This window comes from Halichoerus grypus, chromosome 8 (assembly GCF_964656455.1).
Source record: "Halichoerus grypus chromosome 8, mHalGry1.hap1.1, whole genome shotgun sequence".
Taxonomy (NCBI): Eukaryota; Metazoa; Chordata; class Mammalia; order Carnivora; family Phocidae; genus Halichoerus; species Halichoerus grypus.
The window spans coordinates 45,408,287-45,421,833 of record NC_135719.1 but is presented as its reverse complement, the minus strand read 5'-3'; the positions used below and the strand labels follow the sequence as shown (position 1 = coordinate 45,421,833).

Sequence of the window (13,547 nt, the reverse complement as noted above, 5' to 3'; positions counted from 1 at the left end):
GCAATGGACGAGGCCGGTGGAGAAGCAGCTGGTCTCAGGAGGAGGTTGCACAAAATACTTGCCTTCTGTTGATGACTTGCCCTCGGTTACTTGTAATGTGCATGTGTGTGTATCATTTACTGAAACTGTTTTCATTCCAGTCTCTTCCTCCTTTTTCCTTTCCTGATTTAGGTTTCTTGAAATCCAGAAGCCCGGGCTCTGTAAGATGCTTCGCGTCCTGGCCTTTGCTTATCCCTACACCTGGGACTCCCTCCCCATCTTCTACAGGGTAAGGGCCCAGCTCCGTCTTTTCTCTGCCTGTTGGCAACACCAGGGAATCTGTTGTTTCCTGAGGTCCTGGGGGTCAGAGCACCAGGCTGGTCACTGCAAGACACGTGGGAGTTGAGACCTTCCTTAAGAGCAGGTGCAGAGTAGTGAGGAGATAGCAGGAACATAGACGCCGTGAAAACCACAGGCGACGCATCAATGGCCGGCACTGACTGGGGGCTCAGAAGTAATCATGGAGGGCTGGGTAGGGGAGGCAGCCTGGGGTTTAGTGGAGGGACAAGGAGAGTGGGCTCTGGAGGCAGATCTCTAATACGTACTCACTGTAAGACTTTGGCAAGTTATGTACTGTCTCTGTGCCTTGATTACCCTCATCTGTAAAATGGGCATGGTAGTAACACCTCAGTCCATCAGCTGTGGGGGAGATTACAGGAGAGAACGTATAAAATGCTAGCTGGTGACAAGTGTCCAATAAACGCATTATTATGTATTATCATCAATTAACATACTAGGAGCAAAGGAAAAAGTATGAAGGAGGGTCTTAAGGATAAATGGGGATTAGACAGATAACACGAAGGAAGAGGGTGTAGGAAGGACACAAGAAGGGGGAGAGCCCAGGAACTCTCAAATCAGACAGACCTGAGTTCAAATCCCAGTCCCACTGCTCACTGGCTGTGTGACCCTAGGCAATGCACATAACCTCTCCGAGCCTCAGTTTCCTCATCCATAAAGGAGGCTAACATCCCCTCTTGCACCGGGGGGTGGAGAGGGTTCATCAGATCCGCAGATCTGAAGGGCTCAGCTGTGCCTGGCACATGGCCTGCACCGGTGAGTGGAGTTCCCCTCCCAGGGGCAGCCTGAGGCTTGATGCATGAGGCAGGGACGGAAGGGGAGGGTCAGAGCTGGCTCCACTTGTGTGGGCCCGGGGGAGACCCCCCTGACTCCTTCCTGGAGGAGAGAGAACACACATAGGAAACCAGAGCAGAGAGAACAAGCTGGTCCCACGCCCCACCCAGTCGCATAGCTGAGGTCTGCGTTATTAGGGACACCATGTGCTCCTGGCGCTCGGCTGCAGCTGACGGTGGGCAGTGGGGAGGGGAGGCCTCATCCCGAATGGTGATGTTGATGAGCGCGCAGCTTCGGCAATCAGCCTGTCTGGATCCAGATCCTGACTTCACTGCTCATTAGTGGTTCGCGTCACCCTCTGGCCTGGCTTCCTCATCTGAAAAATGGGAAGCTAGAGTCTGCCTCATGGTAATTGTTGAGGCGAGGCGCTGATGAAATCCCACGAGAGAGGGGCTGGCCCAGTGCCCCAGGTTAGTGACCGCTGTTGTCGCTATTCATAATGGTAACACAACAACTAGGCTTAGCTCTCAAACAGCATCATGGCTGTAATTAATACATTTTGATGACTCAGAAGGCCTTCCAGGGATTTCGGGGCCTTAAAGCCTTAACGAGGAACATGAAACCAGGCGGTGCGCTGGTAAGAAGTGAGTTCAAGGGTGAATAGACCACTTTTTACTATACTTACATTTTACCCCCAGACAGTAGAGTAGCAATAAGTCTAATAGGATTTTTCTTTTCCTTCACTCCTTTCCTTTTCTTTTGTACTCTAAATAACCCAGAAGGCTTTCTGAGCATTTGGAGGATTAAAATACAGTTGCCCTCGTTCTCAGATGATCACCGTCAGGATGGGAATTCTGCTCACACAGTCCCTGAGTTCCTTTCCAAGCCACAGACCTGAGGAGGTGAGGGCCTTGGCCTATGACGACCACACGTGTGCGTAGAGATGTCTTCAGGCGATGAGAAGGGAGAGGGCCTCCCCTCAAGACCTGATGTTTCTCTAACTGCCTGCAGCTGTTCCTGCTCCCCGGGGAGAGTGTGCAGAATGAAGCCGTCCTGAACCACCAGAAGCACATGGCCATGACCCTCCTGGCCTCTTTCTTCTACTCCGCGCACCTGCCAGAGCGCCTGGCACCTGGACGCTTCGACTACATCGGTGAGTGTGTGGGGGCCCTGTTGCCTGGTGTCCTCCAACTCAGAGAGAGCCCCCCGCCGACACCAGTGTGTGCAGTGTGAAGGGGAAGCAGGGGCAGAGAGAGAAGTGGTTCCTCAGGAGCTTGTCTAGGAGCAGGCCAAGGGGAGTGGAACTGGAGGCCAGGATGTATGCAGCCAGCAGATGGCAGGGGATGGTGGGGGAGGATGGAGAGCAGGTGGATCTAGGATTCTAAGGCATTCCCATGGATTATGGGGCCCGGGGAGTGCCATTATTACCCAGAACATGAAATCCCATTATTAAACAGACATTGAGGGCAGCCCAGGAGAGGAACAGGACAGACAGAGTGCAGTTGGCTCTGAGGCGACCAGATGACAGGGGCCGTGCTGAGGGGAGAGTGTCTGTCGTGTTCAGGTGGGTGCAGTGGGGCCAGGAGTCTTGGTAGAACAGTGGTTCTCAGGTCTGGCCCCCAGACCACCAGTTTCAGCAGCATCTGGGAACATGCAGATTCTCAGGCCCCACCCCAGATATCCCACACCAGAGGCTTGAGGCCGGGGGCCCAGCACTCACTCAGGGTGTGTGACTCTCCAGGGGAACCTGAGCTCACTACAGTGAGAGAAGTGATGTGGTGGGGGAGGGGCCGTCCGAGCCACGGGACCTCCACCTGCTGGGAGAGTTCCTTCCCTCCCTGTCTAGGGAAGCGGGGTGGGCACCGGCTGGAGGAGGCACCCTTGGGCCACTTCTGGTAAGGCTGATGAGTCCGGGGATGAGCGTTCCTTAGATAAGCTATCGTGGGCATCCAAGGGTCAGTCCCTGTCCTTAAATGGTGGGCAGGGACCTTGGTTCTCCCCAAACCCATTTTGCCCGGTGATTTTCCATCTCTTCCCACTGAGACGTGGCCAGATTTGCTTTGTGGACTCTGATAAGAGCTTCATCTCCTTCACTTACTCTCTCCTACCAGAAGGGATTGCAAAGACCAAAAGGCTTGGAGGGCAGGTTCCCCCAAAAAGGAGAGAGACAAGAAGGCCTGGTAACTGGAACCTGCTTGCGGGAGCCACGTCCACGCCCAGCCCCGCCTCGATGAAGCAGAGGTGGTTGTATATGAAGTCTGGGGGCTGCAGGAAAAGTAGCCCTGGGCCTCGTTTTGCCAACTCCCTGGTTGTTTCATTCAATCACCTTAGTCCCATCCTCTTGGGCCTCGGGGTGCAGAGCAAAAAGACACCCCTATAATGGGACATTTGCCAGACAATTGTTAATGACAGATCATCAACAAGGGGTTTGGAAAATTCTCTGTCCTGCATTAATGGAGCCTGCCAGACGCGGGCCTCCCTCTGCAGTGCGGGCCAAAGTGCTTAGTGGTGAGGTGCTGGCCCCTAGGAAGCTCTTCCACATTCCTGTCGGGCCGGAGTGCTGACATCACTTTGCAGATACATCCTGTGGCCATGGCGTTTTGTCTTTTTCTCTCCTGCTCTGATGCAGACAGGTTTGAGCCTCGGTGAGCTCAGCTAGTCACCTCTCTCTGCTTGGAGATGTGTCCTGGGAGAGCAGGGCTCTCTGCTGGACGAGAAGCCACTTTGCTGCACCCCAAATGGATGTGGCAATCCTACACAGCCCCTGAGTATGTAGCCTGAGCGAGGCAGGGGCGGCTCGTCCGGGCACACCTTCTTGCCCAGGGGACACAGCCTGGGGGGCCAGCAGGAGCTGTGGTAAGGAGCTCGGGCCACCCACCTGAGAGGGCTCTCGCTCCCACACTCCCATTCCCGACTCTGCTTCTGCTCCCGAATGCACGTGCCCAGGCTGTCCCCTTCCTGGGACACGGTTATTGAATACTTACTCGGGGATAAGTCCTGGGGGTATAACCTCTCTCTCTCTCTTTTTACTGAAAGAATCCTTTTTGAATTCTTGTGTTGTATTCGGGTGCTAGGACCGCCCTAACAAAGAATCACAGACTGGGGGGCTTACGCAGCAGAAATGCATTTTCTCAGGATTTTGGAGGCCGGGAGGCTGAGACCAAGGTGGGGGCCGGCTTGGGCTCTCCCGAGGCCTCTCTCCCTGGCTTGTGGACGGCCCTCTTCTCTGTCTCCCCTCACATGGTCTTTCCTCTGTGTACGTGCCTGCCCAGACCCTTACCTCCTCTTCTTAGAGGGACACCAGTCACCAGAGGTCCAATCTAGTGACCTCATTTTAATGTAATTGTCTTTTTAAAAGATCCTATCTCCAAATATGGTCACATTCTGAGGTATGGGGGGGGGGGGGTTGGGGCGTTGACCTTCGGACCTGGGGGGAGGGAGACATAAGTCAGTCCATGACATGTGCTGTCTGTGCTGTCTTCTCATCTTCTGGTCTCTGAGGTTTGTCCCGCACACAGTCCTCAGCCCAGGGCAATGGACTCCTTTTCTCACCACTACCAACTCAGCCCATCCCTGCCCACCCCCACCCCTGCCCCCTCTGCTGGCTCCTCCCCTCCGTGCACTCACAGCTGGCCAGCCAGGGTCCGGCAGGTCATGGGGAGGAAGAGCTCCCGGTCATGTCTGGGATTAACCGGCAGGTGGGAGAGGACCACCTCAAAAGTGGCCAGCAGAAAGTCTGGAGGGCTTCTCCGTTGGCACTGAAGTCAGAATCAGAGCCGATGAGTGCTGGCCCTGAAGAGGTGACCTCTGGCAGAACGTGATGCCAGACCTCTTTACGTGAAATACAGGACTGGTGGATAAGGTGTTTGAAACATGGACTTGGTTTGCTCAGATGGCCTTTTTATTTTTCCTCACACTGCATTTTAAAAATAAACGTACTGAGGCATACTTTACATACCAAACAATTCTCTAATTTCAAGTGTACAATTCAGCAATACTTTTAGTGGACTTACCAAGTTGTACGATCATCCCCATAAATGAGTTTTGGAACATTATCATCACCCTGGTAAGATCCCTCATGCCCATGTACTGTTAGTCCCAATTCCGACCCCCTGTCTGAAGCAACCACTAATCTACCTCATGTCTGTGGATTGGCCTTTTCTGGATGTGTGATATAGACGGAATCTGTCAATACGTGGTCTCTTGTGCCTGGCTTCTTTCACCCAGCATAACGTGTCTGGCCTGTAGGCCACAGTATAGTATCAACAGTCTGTTCCTTTTTTATTGCTGATCTTGGTGGCCTTTTCTGTGTTTGCCTTAGGTCACAGTCACCAGCTGTTCCATGTGTGTGTGATCCTGGCCACTCACATGCAGATGGAAGCCATACTTCTGGACAAGACTCTGAGGAAGGAATGGCTCCTGGCCCACTCCAGGCCCCTGTCTTTCCCTCAGATAACTGGAGCCATTCTTCTGTGCCTCATCTTCAGCCTCAGCAACATAATTTATTTCTCAGCTGCTCTGTATCGGATTCCTGAGCCAGAATTACATAAAAAAGAAACATGATTCAGACCATATGCTTCTCGTGCCAGATGTCAACCTTAAGCTACAACATCCTAACCACCATAAACCAGCAGCAGGGTACCCGTTTCCAAAGGTCTGAAGTATTCACAATGGCTGATGTCTTGGCATTTTTGAGTGGGTTCATGTCAATAAGATATTGAACTGGGGAAATTTCTCTAGAGGTGCACTGATTCTGTATTATGATTTTAAAAGGGGAAGATTCTTAATATTTCATTAAGTTTTAAATTGACTTAAAATGGGTTTTTCAATTCTATTTAAACAGTTGGATTAAGCATACCACCCTTGTATTGTAGCTTGACTATTAAACACTTGAATGAAGCTTTACCACCCTTGTAGTATTACCCTTTGCAAATGGAACTTGCTTCATTTGATGAGTTCCACCTAGCATTGCCTCTGCTGAGAGCTCCACAGTGGGAGGGGAACGAGCCAGAAAGACCAGGGTAAGGAACCTGAGTAAGAGGAAGTGGGGTCTGTGGGAGCTCTGGGGACAGGGCAAACACCCCAGAATGGAGAGACCTGGTTTGGGGAAGGGTCTTCTTCCTTTCCCCACCTAGTGAAGGGAATGAATAGAAAGAGTCCTCTTTCCCACAAGTCCATTCTGCCTTAAAGTGCCAATTCCCATGTCATGTGGATTTGGATCTTCTTAAAGGTCCACATGGCTGGCTGTCCATGTTGTGTTTTTTTCTGTTTTCTTGCTGCCAGTTTGATGCTGCACAGTATTGTGTAGTACAGGTCCAATGTGTTATGGGTGGGGGCTGGCTGACTTAAGCCCAGTTGGCTGTGTTCATCTGTCACCTTTTAAACCAGTGGCAGCACGATATTTGGGGATATTATACATTTGATGTCGCTTCAGCATTTTAAATGCTGCAGATGTTACTGTCATGTGCAGAGGATGCTAAGACCTTGCTAAAGTGTTGGTCAACTGTAGTGATTCTTGAGCTTTACCGTGAATCAGAAACACTTGGTGGGTTTGTGACAAATGCAGATTTCCAGGCAAAGTCAGGAGATTCTGCATTTGTACATGGTTTAAAATGTAGGTCTTTTAGAGGAGATTTGCCCTAAATCTGAGCAAGTCCCCAGGTGATTCTAATGCAGAAGGGCCCCAGGCCCAACTTGAAGAGATGCTTTCCTCACGAATTCCAGAAGGCACTGGGCCTATCAGCTTTGCTGGGATTGACCTAATTTTCAGCAATTTACCACCTAAGGATGTTTGCCCTGCTTTCTACTCGGCATGAGACTGAGCATTTTCCCATCTTTTGCACTGGGAGTTAAAGTTTAGTATTTCATGGTGTTTTCAGAGAATACAGAAATGCTGATGCAAAACAGTTTTTAACAGAGGCCCATCAACCCCTGATCTGCACTTGCTAATGACTTAAGGGGCTGTCCATCACAAAGCAGGATCTTCTTTGCTGACTCAGGAACACCCCCATATCTTAGAATACTGCCTCTATGGTTAACTGGCCCAGAAACCCAAATGGCCTTGTGAATAGCTCATCGTCCAATCCTCTAAGGACAAGTAAAAATTTATATTGGATGAGAGTGGTCAAGAAATATGATTTCATTAGTTTTATTATCTGTTTACTTCCTCTGGGGAAGGTAGACTGATAAAATTATATGGGCTGGTAAATTTTTGTTACATTAATTGCCATTGGATGACAAAATTTCGTTTTTGGCAATGATCTGACACTGTTAGTGGAATTTTACTCCAGCAGGGTCCGTGGGCTTCCATTTCATCTTGCTGTAACTGCAATTTTATGCTGAGAAGTACAAAGTTTAAATACCCTATTCTAGTAACGCCAAAGACATGAAGCTTTTTTAATATCTCTTATTTAGAGAGAGTAAAATAATGTTCTTTGTTTAGCTCAGAAATAGTTGAAAGGTAATAGGTGATTCATTTGAAGGACCTTTAGGTTATTTAATTTTTGGTTATGTGGCTTTTTCATCATACTGCATGATGGAAAAGAAATGTTAAATCCACAAAATAGGAGCAGTGTTTCATAATGTTTTTAGATGTTTGGTAAACTTAGTCCCATGGTATACTTTTGGACAGTGTTACAAGTTAAAATTTGAGAACAGTTCCAATATACTGATTTGGAAGGTTCTAGATGTGGAAAATGGGTTCACATATATTAATTACTGTTAGGTATTAAGAGTAATGGGGGTAGAGTTTTGCGTAAGCCATCCCAGAAAGTCAAAAAGGCTGGCATTGGTTGAGCTGAAGACCTCACTGGGAAGAGGTCTTTTCATGTAGCGGCTCTCAGGGTTTTTTGAGTGTCTCAGTTCGCCCTGGAGATATGCCATTCTTCCATTGGTGGGGACTGCTCGCCACGGCACTGCCTCAAAAGGGATTTTGTGGGGAGCAACAGACACCTGATGGGATGTCCCCGTTCTTCCTCCCCTGGCTTGAGAAACACTACTCCAAAATTTCCCAGTTGCTACAGTTGGGATAAAACTTGAATGCGTTTGAATGAGGTCATGTAGTCAATTTCACCTTCCTCCGCTCATCTTAAGAGTTTCACTTTCCATTGCTCAGTTTTGGAGAGAAAGGAATTTGTCACTGTGGATTAGAATGAGAAGTGGGAGGTTTTAGAAATCATTTGAGTACAAAGTGGTCTAAATATTTGGTCTGCTGTAGTCTTTCTCAAAGTGCTTGTTGTGGAACCCAGTTCACGTGAGAAGTTCTAAGGACGGCAACGTGGAAGAGAACGGTGAGGTCACATGTGTTGGAGAGACCCTTCATTTGGCTCTGTTGTGTCCCAAATTTGTTTTGGCCATGGCACTATATGAAACAGCTATTAACACTGTATGACAACACTTTATAACATTAGTTGAATGCCAGCCTCTGATTTTCTAGCCAACAATGCATCATGGACGAAAAGGCAAAGACCCATTTCCAAACTCAGATGTTCTTCCAACTTACAGCAATGTCTGGTTTTCTTAAATTGTGTGGGAGAAAGAAAATAAAATTTATTTATTACAATAAAGATCTATTTCCCACTTGATTTGGTTATGTTTCACCTATCACTGCAAATGTGTTCGTTCGTCGTAAGAAATTCCTATACACGTGTGCATTGCTAAATCATTCTGTGAGTATTTATTTTGTGCCTGATATATATAGAATGAACACTGTTTTAGGGGCTGGGGATAAGAGAAGTGAGGAAAACCCACCTCACTTGTGTGGAGGAAATGTGCTGATTGTCAGTAGGAAAAGATAGATCAGTTTAGATAGTGGTGAGTACTCTAAAGGAAATAAGCCTGGAGGAGAAATGGAGGTGGGAGGGACAGGGCAGGTGAGATTGGATGGCCACTCTGAGAAGCTGACATTTGAGGAGAGCCTTGATGGGCAAAAAAGGGCCCACTTTGCCAGCATGTTGCGGGGCAGGTGTTTTGGGTCGAGGTGGCATATATGCAAAGGCCCCAAGACCAGTAAGTACTTGTCCTGTTGGAAGGATGGAAATCAAGCCACTCATTCCAAAATGTGTAACTCTAGAAAATGTATGGATCATTTGACTTTTGAAGAATTGTGGAATTTCTCCTGGATATTCTCCCCGGGAGATTGTGCAGGGGGCTTTCCTCTGTCCTCTTGGTACTTGTATGAATGCTTCAACTCTCTAATACATGTATTTCAGACAAAGAGAGAGTTGCCACACCCATTCTCTTCACTCAGGGCAACAGATTTCTAAAATTGGCTTAATTCTTGCCTCCTCTAAAGCGTGGAACAAGGAACCTCCAAGATAATTTAATCCAGCCTTTCAAAAATGTGTTTGATGATGTAAAATGCACATTGTCAGGCCCAAATGGACAGATGCAGAAAACCTTGGGCGGGAAAAGTAGTCCTAGAGTTTTAAATTTTTATCAAAAGCCCCAAGTGATTTTTAATATAAGGGAGTTTAAGAAACACTGGTCTGGTCCAACCATTCTTTTCTTTTTTTTTCACATTTGGAAAAAATAGTATGAAGAATTCCCAGGTACTGGGGTGTCTGGCTGGCTCAGTTGATAGAGCACAATTCCTGATCTCAGGGTTGTAGTTTTGAGTCCCATGTTGGGGGTAGAGATTACTTAAAAATAAGATCTTAAAAAAAGAAAAAGAGACTTCTCAGGCACTTTTCATCCTTCCCCCTTTTGCAATTTATATAACTCTCTTCTCCAACAGTGAGAAACGTGGCTCCCATTATCCACAATGTATTATTTGCTCAATCTTAGAATGTAGAGACTGTCATTTCAGAATTACCAACTCATGTCTGCAAAAAGGCTTACTAATTAGAATTCAATATATGTTTCAAGTTCTTTTTGTCTTGAGCCTGAGGGCATATGGTCTCAAGAGTTTAAATTACTTGTGTTAGTTATGGCCCATTTATGTGTATGTTATTCATTTGAAATACGGTTCAGATCATTTGTTTCTTTTTTTATATCAATTTTACAACCTCCCTCCCCCCTCCCCCCAGCTTGCTGATTTTATTGTATTTTGAGTCTGTAAAACATTAACATCCAGTCATTCATTTTCAGATGGCCTGGGGCGAGTCACATGGCCTGTGGATGTGAGAGAATGCTGCAGCCACTGGGAGTGAACAGCAGGGCCACGAGAGAGCGCCCCAGTGTTGAGTGTGTTGGAAATGCCACAGGTGTCCCTCTCTTCATTGTACCACCTTCCCTCCAACACTCTAGGCTTTGGCAGTTTCTGGTCACTAGTGGTTATACGGTTCCACAGCTGGACTCACGTAGCTGGGTGTTTGAGTTAATTACGGTTTCCACCCGGTGAAGTCAGCGTCTCCCCTGTGATTTGCATAGAACCCTCCCAGTCCAGTTTGGCAGTTTCTTATAAAGTCAAACTTACACTTACGATGAGACCAGAAATCCCACCCAAGAGAAATGAAAATCCCTATCTACTTAAAGACCTTTATGCAAATAATTAGACCACAATTGCCAAAGGGTGGAAAGAACCTAAATGTCCATCAGCTAGTGGATGGATAAACTGTCATGTATTCATACAAGGGATTACTACTCAGCAGTAAAAAGGGAACATGTTACTGATACGTGCAACGCATGCGTGAATCTCAAAAGCATTTTGCCCAGCTAGAGAAGAGACCTTCTGGAAAAGAGAAAACTCTAAGGGAGGAAGTCAGAAAAGTGGTTGCCAAGGGCTGGGGGTAGAGGAAGGTGACTGACCACAAAGAGGCAGCACAAAGTTTTGGAGTGGTGGGGGTATTACACATCTGATAGTGGCGGTGGCTACGGGATGCTCTGTTTGTCAAATACATAACATACACAGTACAACCGAGAAGGGTGGATTTTACTGGATGTAAATTATACTCCATGACCTGATCTTAGTAGAAGCCTCCCGGTTCTACTGCCTCCCCATCTCTTACCATTATCCCTGATCTGGATCTCTAATTCTAGGGGAAAGTGCAAATCTTTACTGGCTATGGGGAACCCTTCAGGGGAAGAGATAAAGACTGCGTTAGATGTGAGATGCCTGTTTTTTTTGTTTTCATTTTTGCCTTTTTTTTTTTTTAAGAAAATAAGAGCTTTAGTATGGATAGAGGTGAGGAAGAAGAAACAGGCCAGAAGAAAAGCTGGGGTGGGGGCTCCATGTAACCGGGTCCTCAACTGGGATGGATTCATTTATTCCTTCCCAACATTTACAAGAGGGTAAATTGCTGGGCGCTGGGGTGCAAGAGCGCCACCTAGCGAGGATTTGGGGATACGCCAGTAGAGGACACAAGAAGGAACAGTGACCAGACTGGGATGGGAGCTCTGAAGCAAAGCAACACGTGCTGACAGGGTGCAGGGGACTGGGGGTATAGAGTAGGGGTTCAGCATCCAGTGCCAGGTCATTGACGAAGATCTGCTGAGAACTGAGGGTCAGGAGGCAGTGTCAGAGGAAGGCAGGACTGCTATGTGAGCCTGGGGCTCCGAAGGGCCACGTGCCTGGAGGGGTGCAGGGGGCAATGATAAATGATGGGTTTGGAGAGGAAGAGCCTCAGGGCCCTGTGGGGGTTGTCCAGCCCTGGGGAGCTACTGTGGTTTTACAAGCAGGAGGGTGACATGACCGGATCTGTGGTTTACAAGTGGATTTGGAGGGTAGCAGCAGAGAAGCCTGTTCGGTTACTGTTGCAATCATCCAGACAAGACATGGTAGGAGCCAAGGGGATGGAGAGAAGTGGAAGGAGAGGGTCGAAGGCTATTTAATAGGCAGAACTGTCAAGATGTGGTGAGTGGATGTTGGAACAGAAGGAGAGGGAAATGTCAAAGATGGTACCTGGGACCCTGGCTTGGGTGGCTGGGTAGATGGTGATAACATCCACTGAGGGGTAGCAGGTTCAGGGGAAGAGATTAGGGTGCGGTAGGTATGAGGTGCCTGTGGGACACCCAAGTGCAGAATCCAGAAGGCAGTGGACATATGGGTCTGCAGCTGAGAAGAACAAATTTGAATGGTATGTGAAGCCCTGGGAGTGCCTGAGGAGAGGCCTCAGCTAGCGACCAGGTCAAAACCCTAAGCTACATTTAAGGGACAAAAACAAAACAAAACAAAACAAAAATCCCCCAAACAAACAACACACCTCATAAATGAGTTCTGAGAAAGATGGGCTTTGAGAGCTAGGAAAAAAAAAAAAAAAAAAAGGCATAGGAAAAGAAGAATAAGAAATATTTTTAGTGCTGTTGAGAGGTCCAGTAAGATAGGGGTGGGGAGGGTCAATTAGGTTTAGCATGAAGGAGATGGTGGTCTTGGTGAGAAGAGTTCCAATGGAGAGACTGAGGCCAAAGCCAGACTGCAGGGTCACTAAGAGGTAAGTAGCCAGCAGTGATGCCTAATTCCTAAATAATACAAATCCCAACCTGCCATTTAACAACAAAGTTCTGATGGTTCAAAGACTCATATATAAAAAACAAAGCAATAAAGGCATTAGGAAAAAACATCTTTATGTAGAACAGCATGGGCCAAGGATATGAAATTAGGTTTATTTAACTAGTGCCTGGTTGAGGAGGTGGGAGTAGAGCCCCATGAGAGCACAGTGTAGATGCATATATATTTTTTTTTTTTTTTAAGATTTTATTTATTTATTTGACAGAGAGCAAGAGCAGGAACACAAGCAGGGGGAGTGGGAGAGGGAGTAGCAGGCTTCCCGCCGAGCAGGGAGCCTGATGCGGGACTCGATCCCAGGACCCTGGGATCATGACCTGAGCCGAAGGCAGACGCTTAACGACTGAGCCACCCAGGCGCCCCTAGATGCATATTTGATAGCCATCAGTTTAGGGGCAAATGTCAAAGTGGGATAGAATCTGTTCATCTGAGAAAAGAGTGGTTCTGGACATTGCTCCTCAAGGGCAAGGACCCACTTTATTCATCTCTGTATGCTGTTAAACAGAAATTCAACTGAGTAATTTAAAAGATCACCTTGGCTTCATTAAGTGACTCATGAATCGGCAGCATTCCGTCTAGCAAGCAGAGAGATGCTCCCGGGGCTGTACAAAACGAAAGGTTTTTATAGGAAGGAGGGTGGGAAAAGGAAATCATCAGTGAAGGAAAAGACAGGATTGTTTCAGGCCAGGTCACCTTCCCTCAGGGTGAAGGGCAGGGGTCTTATTTTGAGGATCATCTCATCTTCCTTTAGTGGGGGGCTGGGGGAGAGGGGAGATGGAGATGACGTCGCGGCTGCCGACGGGGAAGTTCCTGACCGACCGGTTCAGACTACGTTTCTGGGGGAGGTAGAAACTGCACTTAGGTTAGAGAGTAAGGCCCTTTTTGGTGACTTGGCCTAGTATGAGGGACTCCATTTTGGGCCTGTGGTTTTCTTTTTAACAACGCCCAGCATCAAACATTGTTAAGAATTTCATAACACAATGTGTATGTACGA

General features: G+C 47.7%; 1 protein-coding gene and 1 long non-coding RNA gene across 6 annotated transcripts in view; one reads left to right on the top strand and one right to left on the bottom strand.

Annotated features, from left to right (window-relative positions):
• PAQR5 (progestin and adipoQ receptor family member 5) overlaps positions 1–8,693 on the top strand; it is a 73,569-nt gene extending 64,876 nt beyond the window's left edge. For 4 of the 5 annotated variants that reach the window (XM_036113599.2, XM_036113600.2, XM_078079159.1 and 1 more), the window contains 4 exons: positions 172–268; positions 1,941–2,012; positions 2,122–2,263; positions 5,432–8,693. In XM_036113599.2, the coding sequence (XP_035969492.2) occupies positions 172–268; positions 1,941–2,012; positions 2,122–2,263; positions 5,432–5,673 (553 nt within the window). In that variant the 3' untranslated portion in view covers positions 5,674–8,693. The remainder of the gene's footprint in view (positions 1–171; positions 269–1,940; positions 2,013–2,121; positions 2,264–5,431) is intronic. The other variant, XM_078079158.1, reaches the window with a different exon arrangement.
• LOC144382879 (uncharacterized) overlaps positions 1–13,547 on the bottom strand; it is a 1,041,026-nt gene that overhangs the window by 96,288 nt on the left and 931,191 nt on the right. The gene's annotated exons all lie outside the window — the stretch shown is intronic.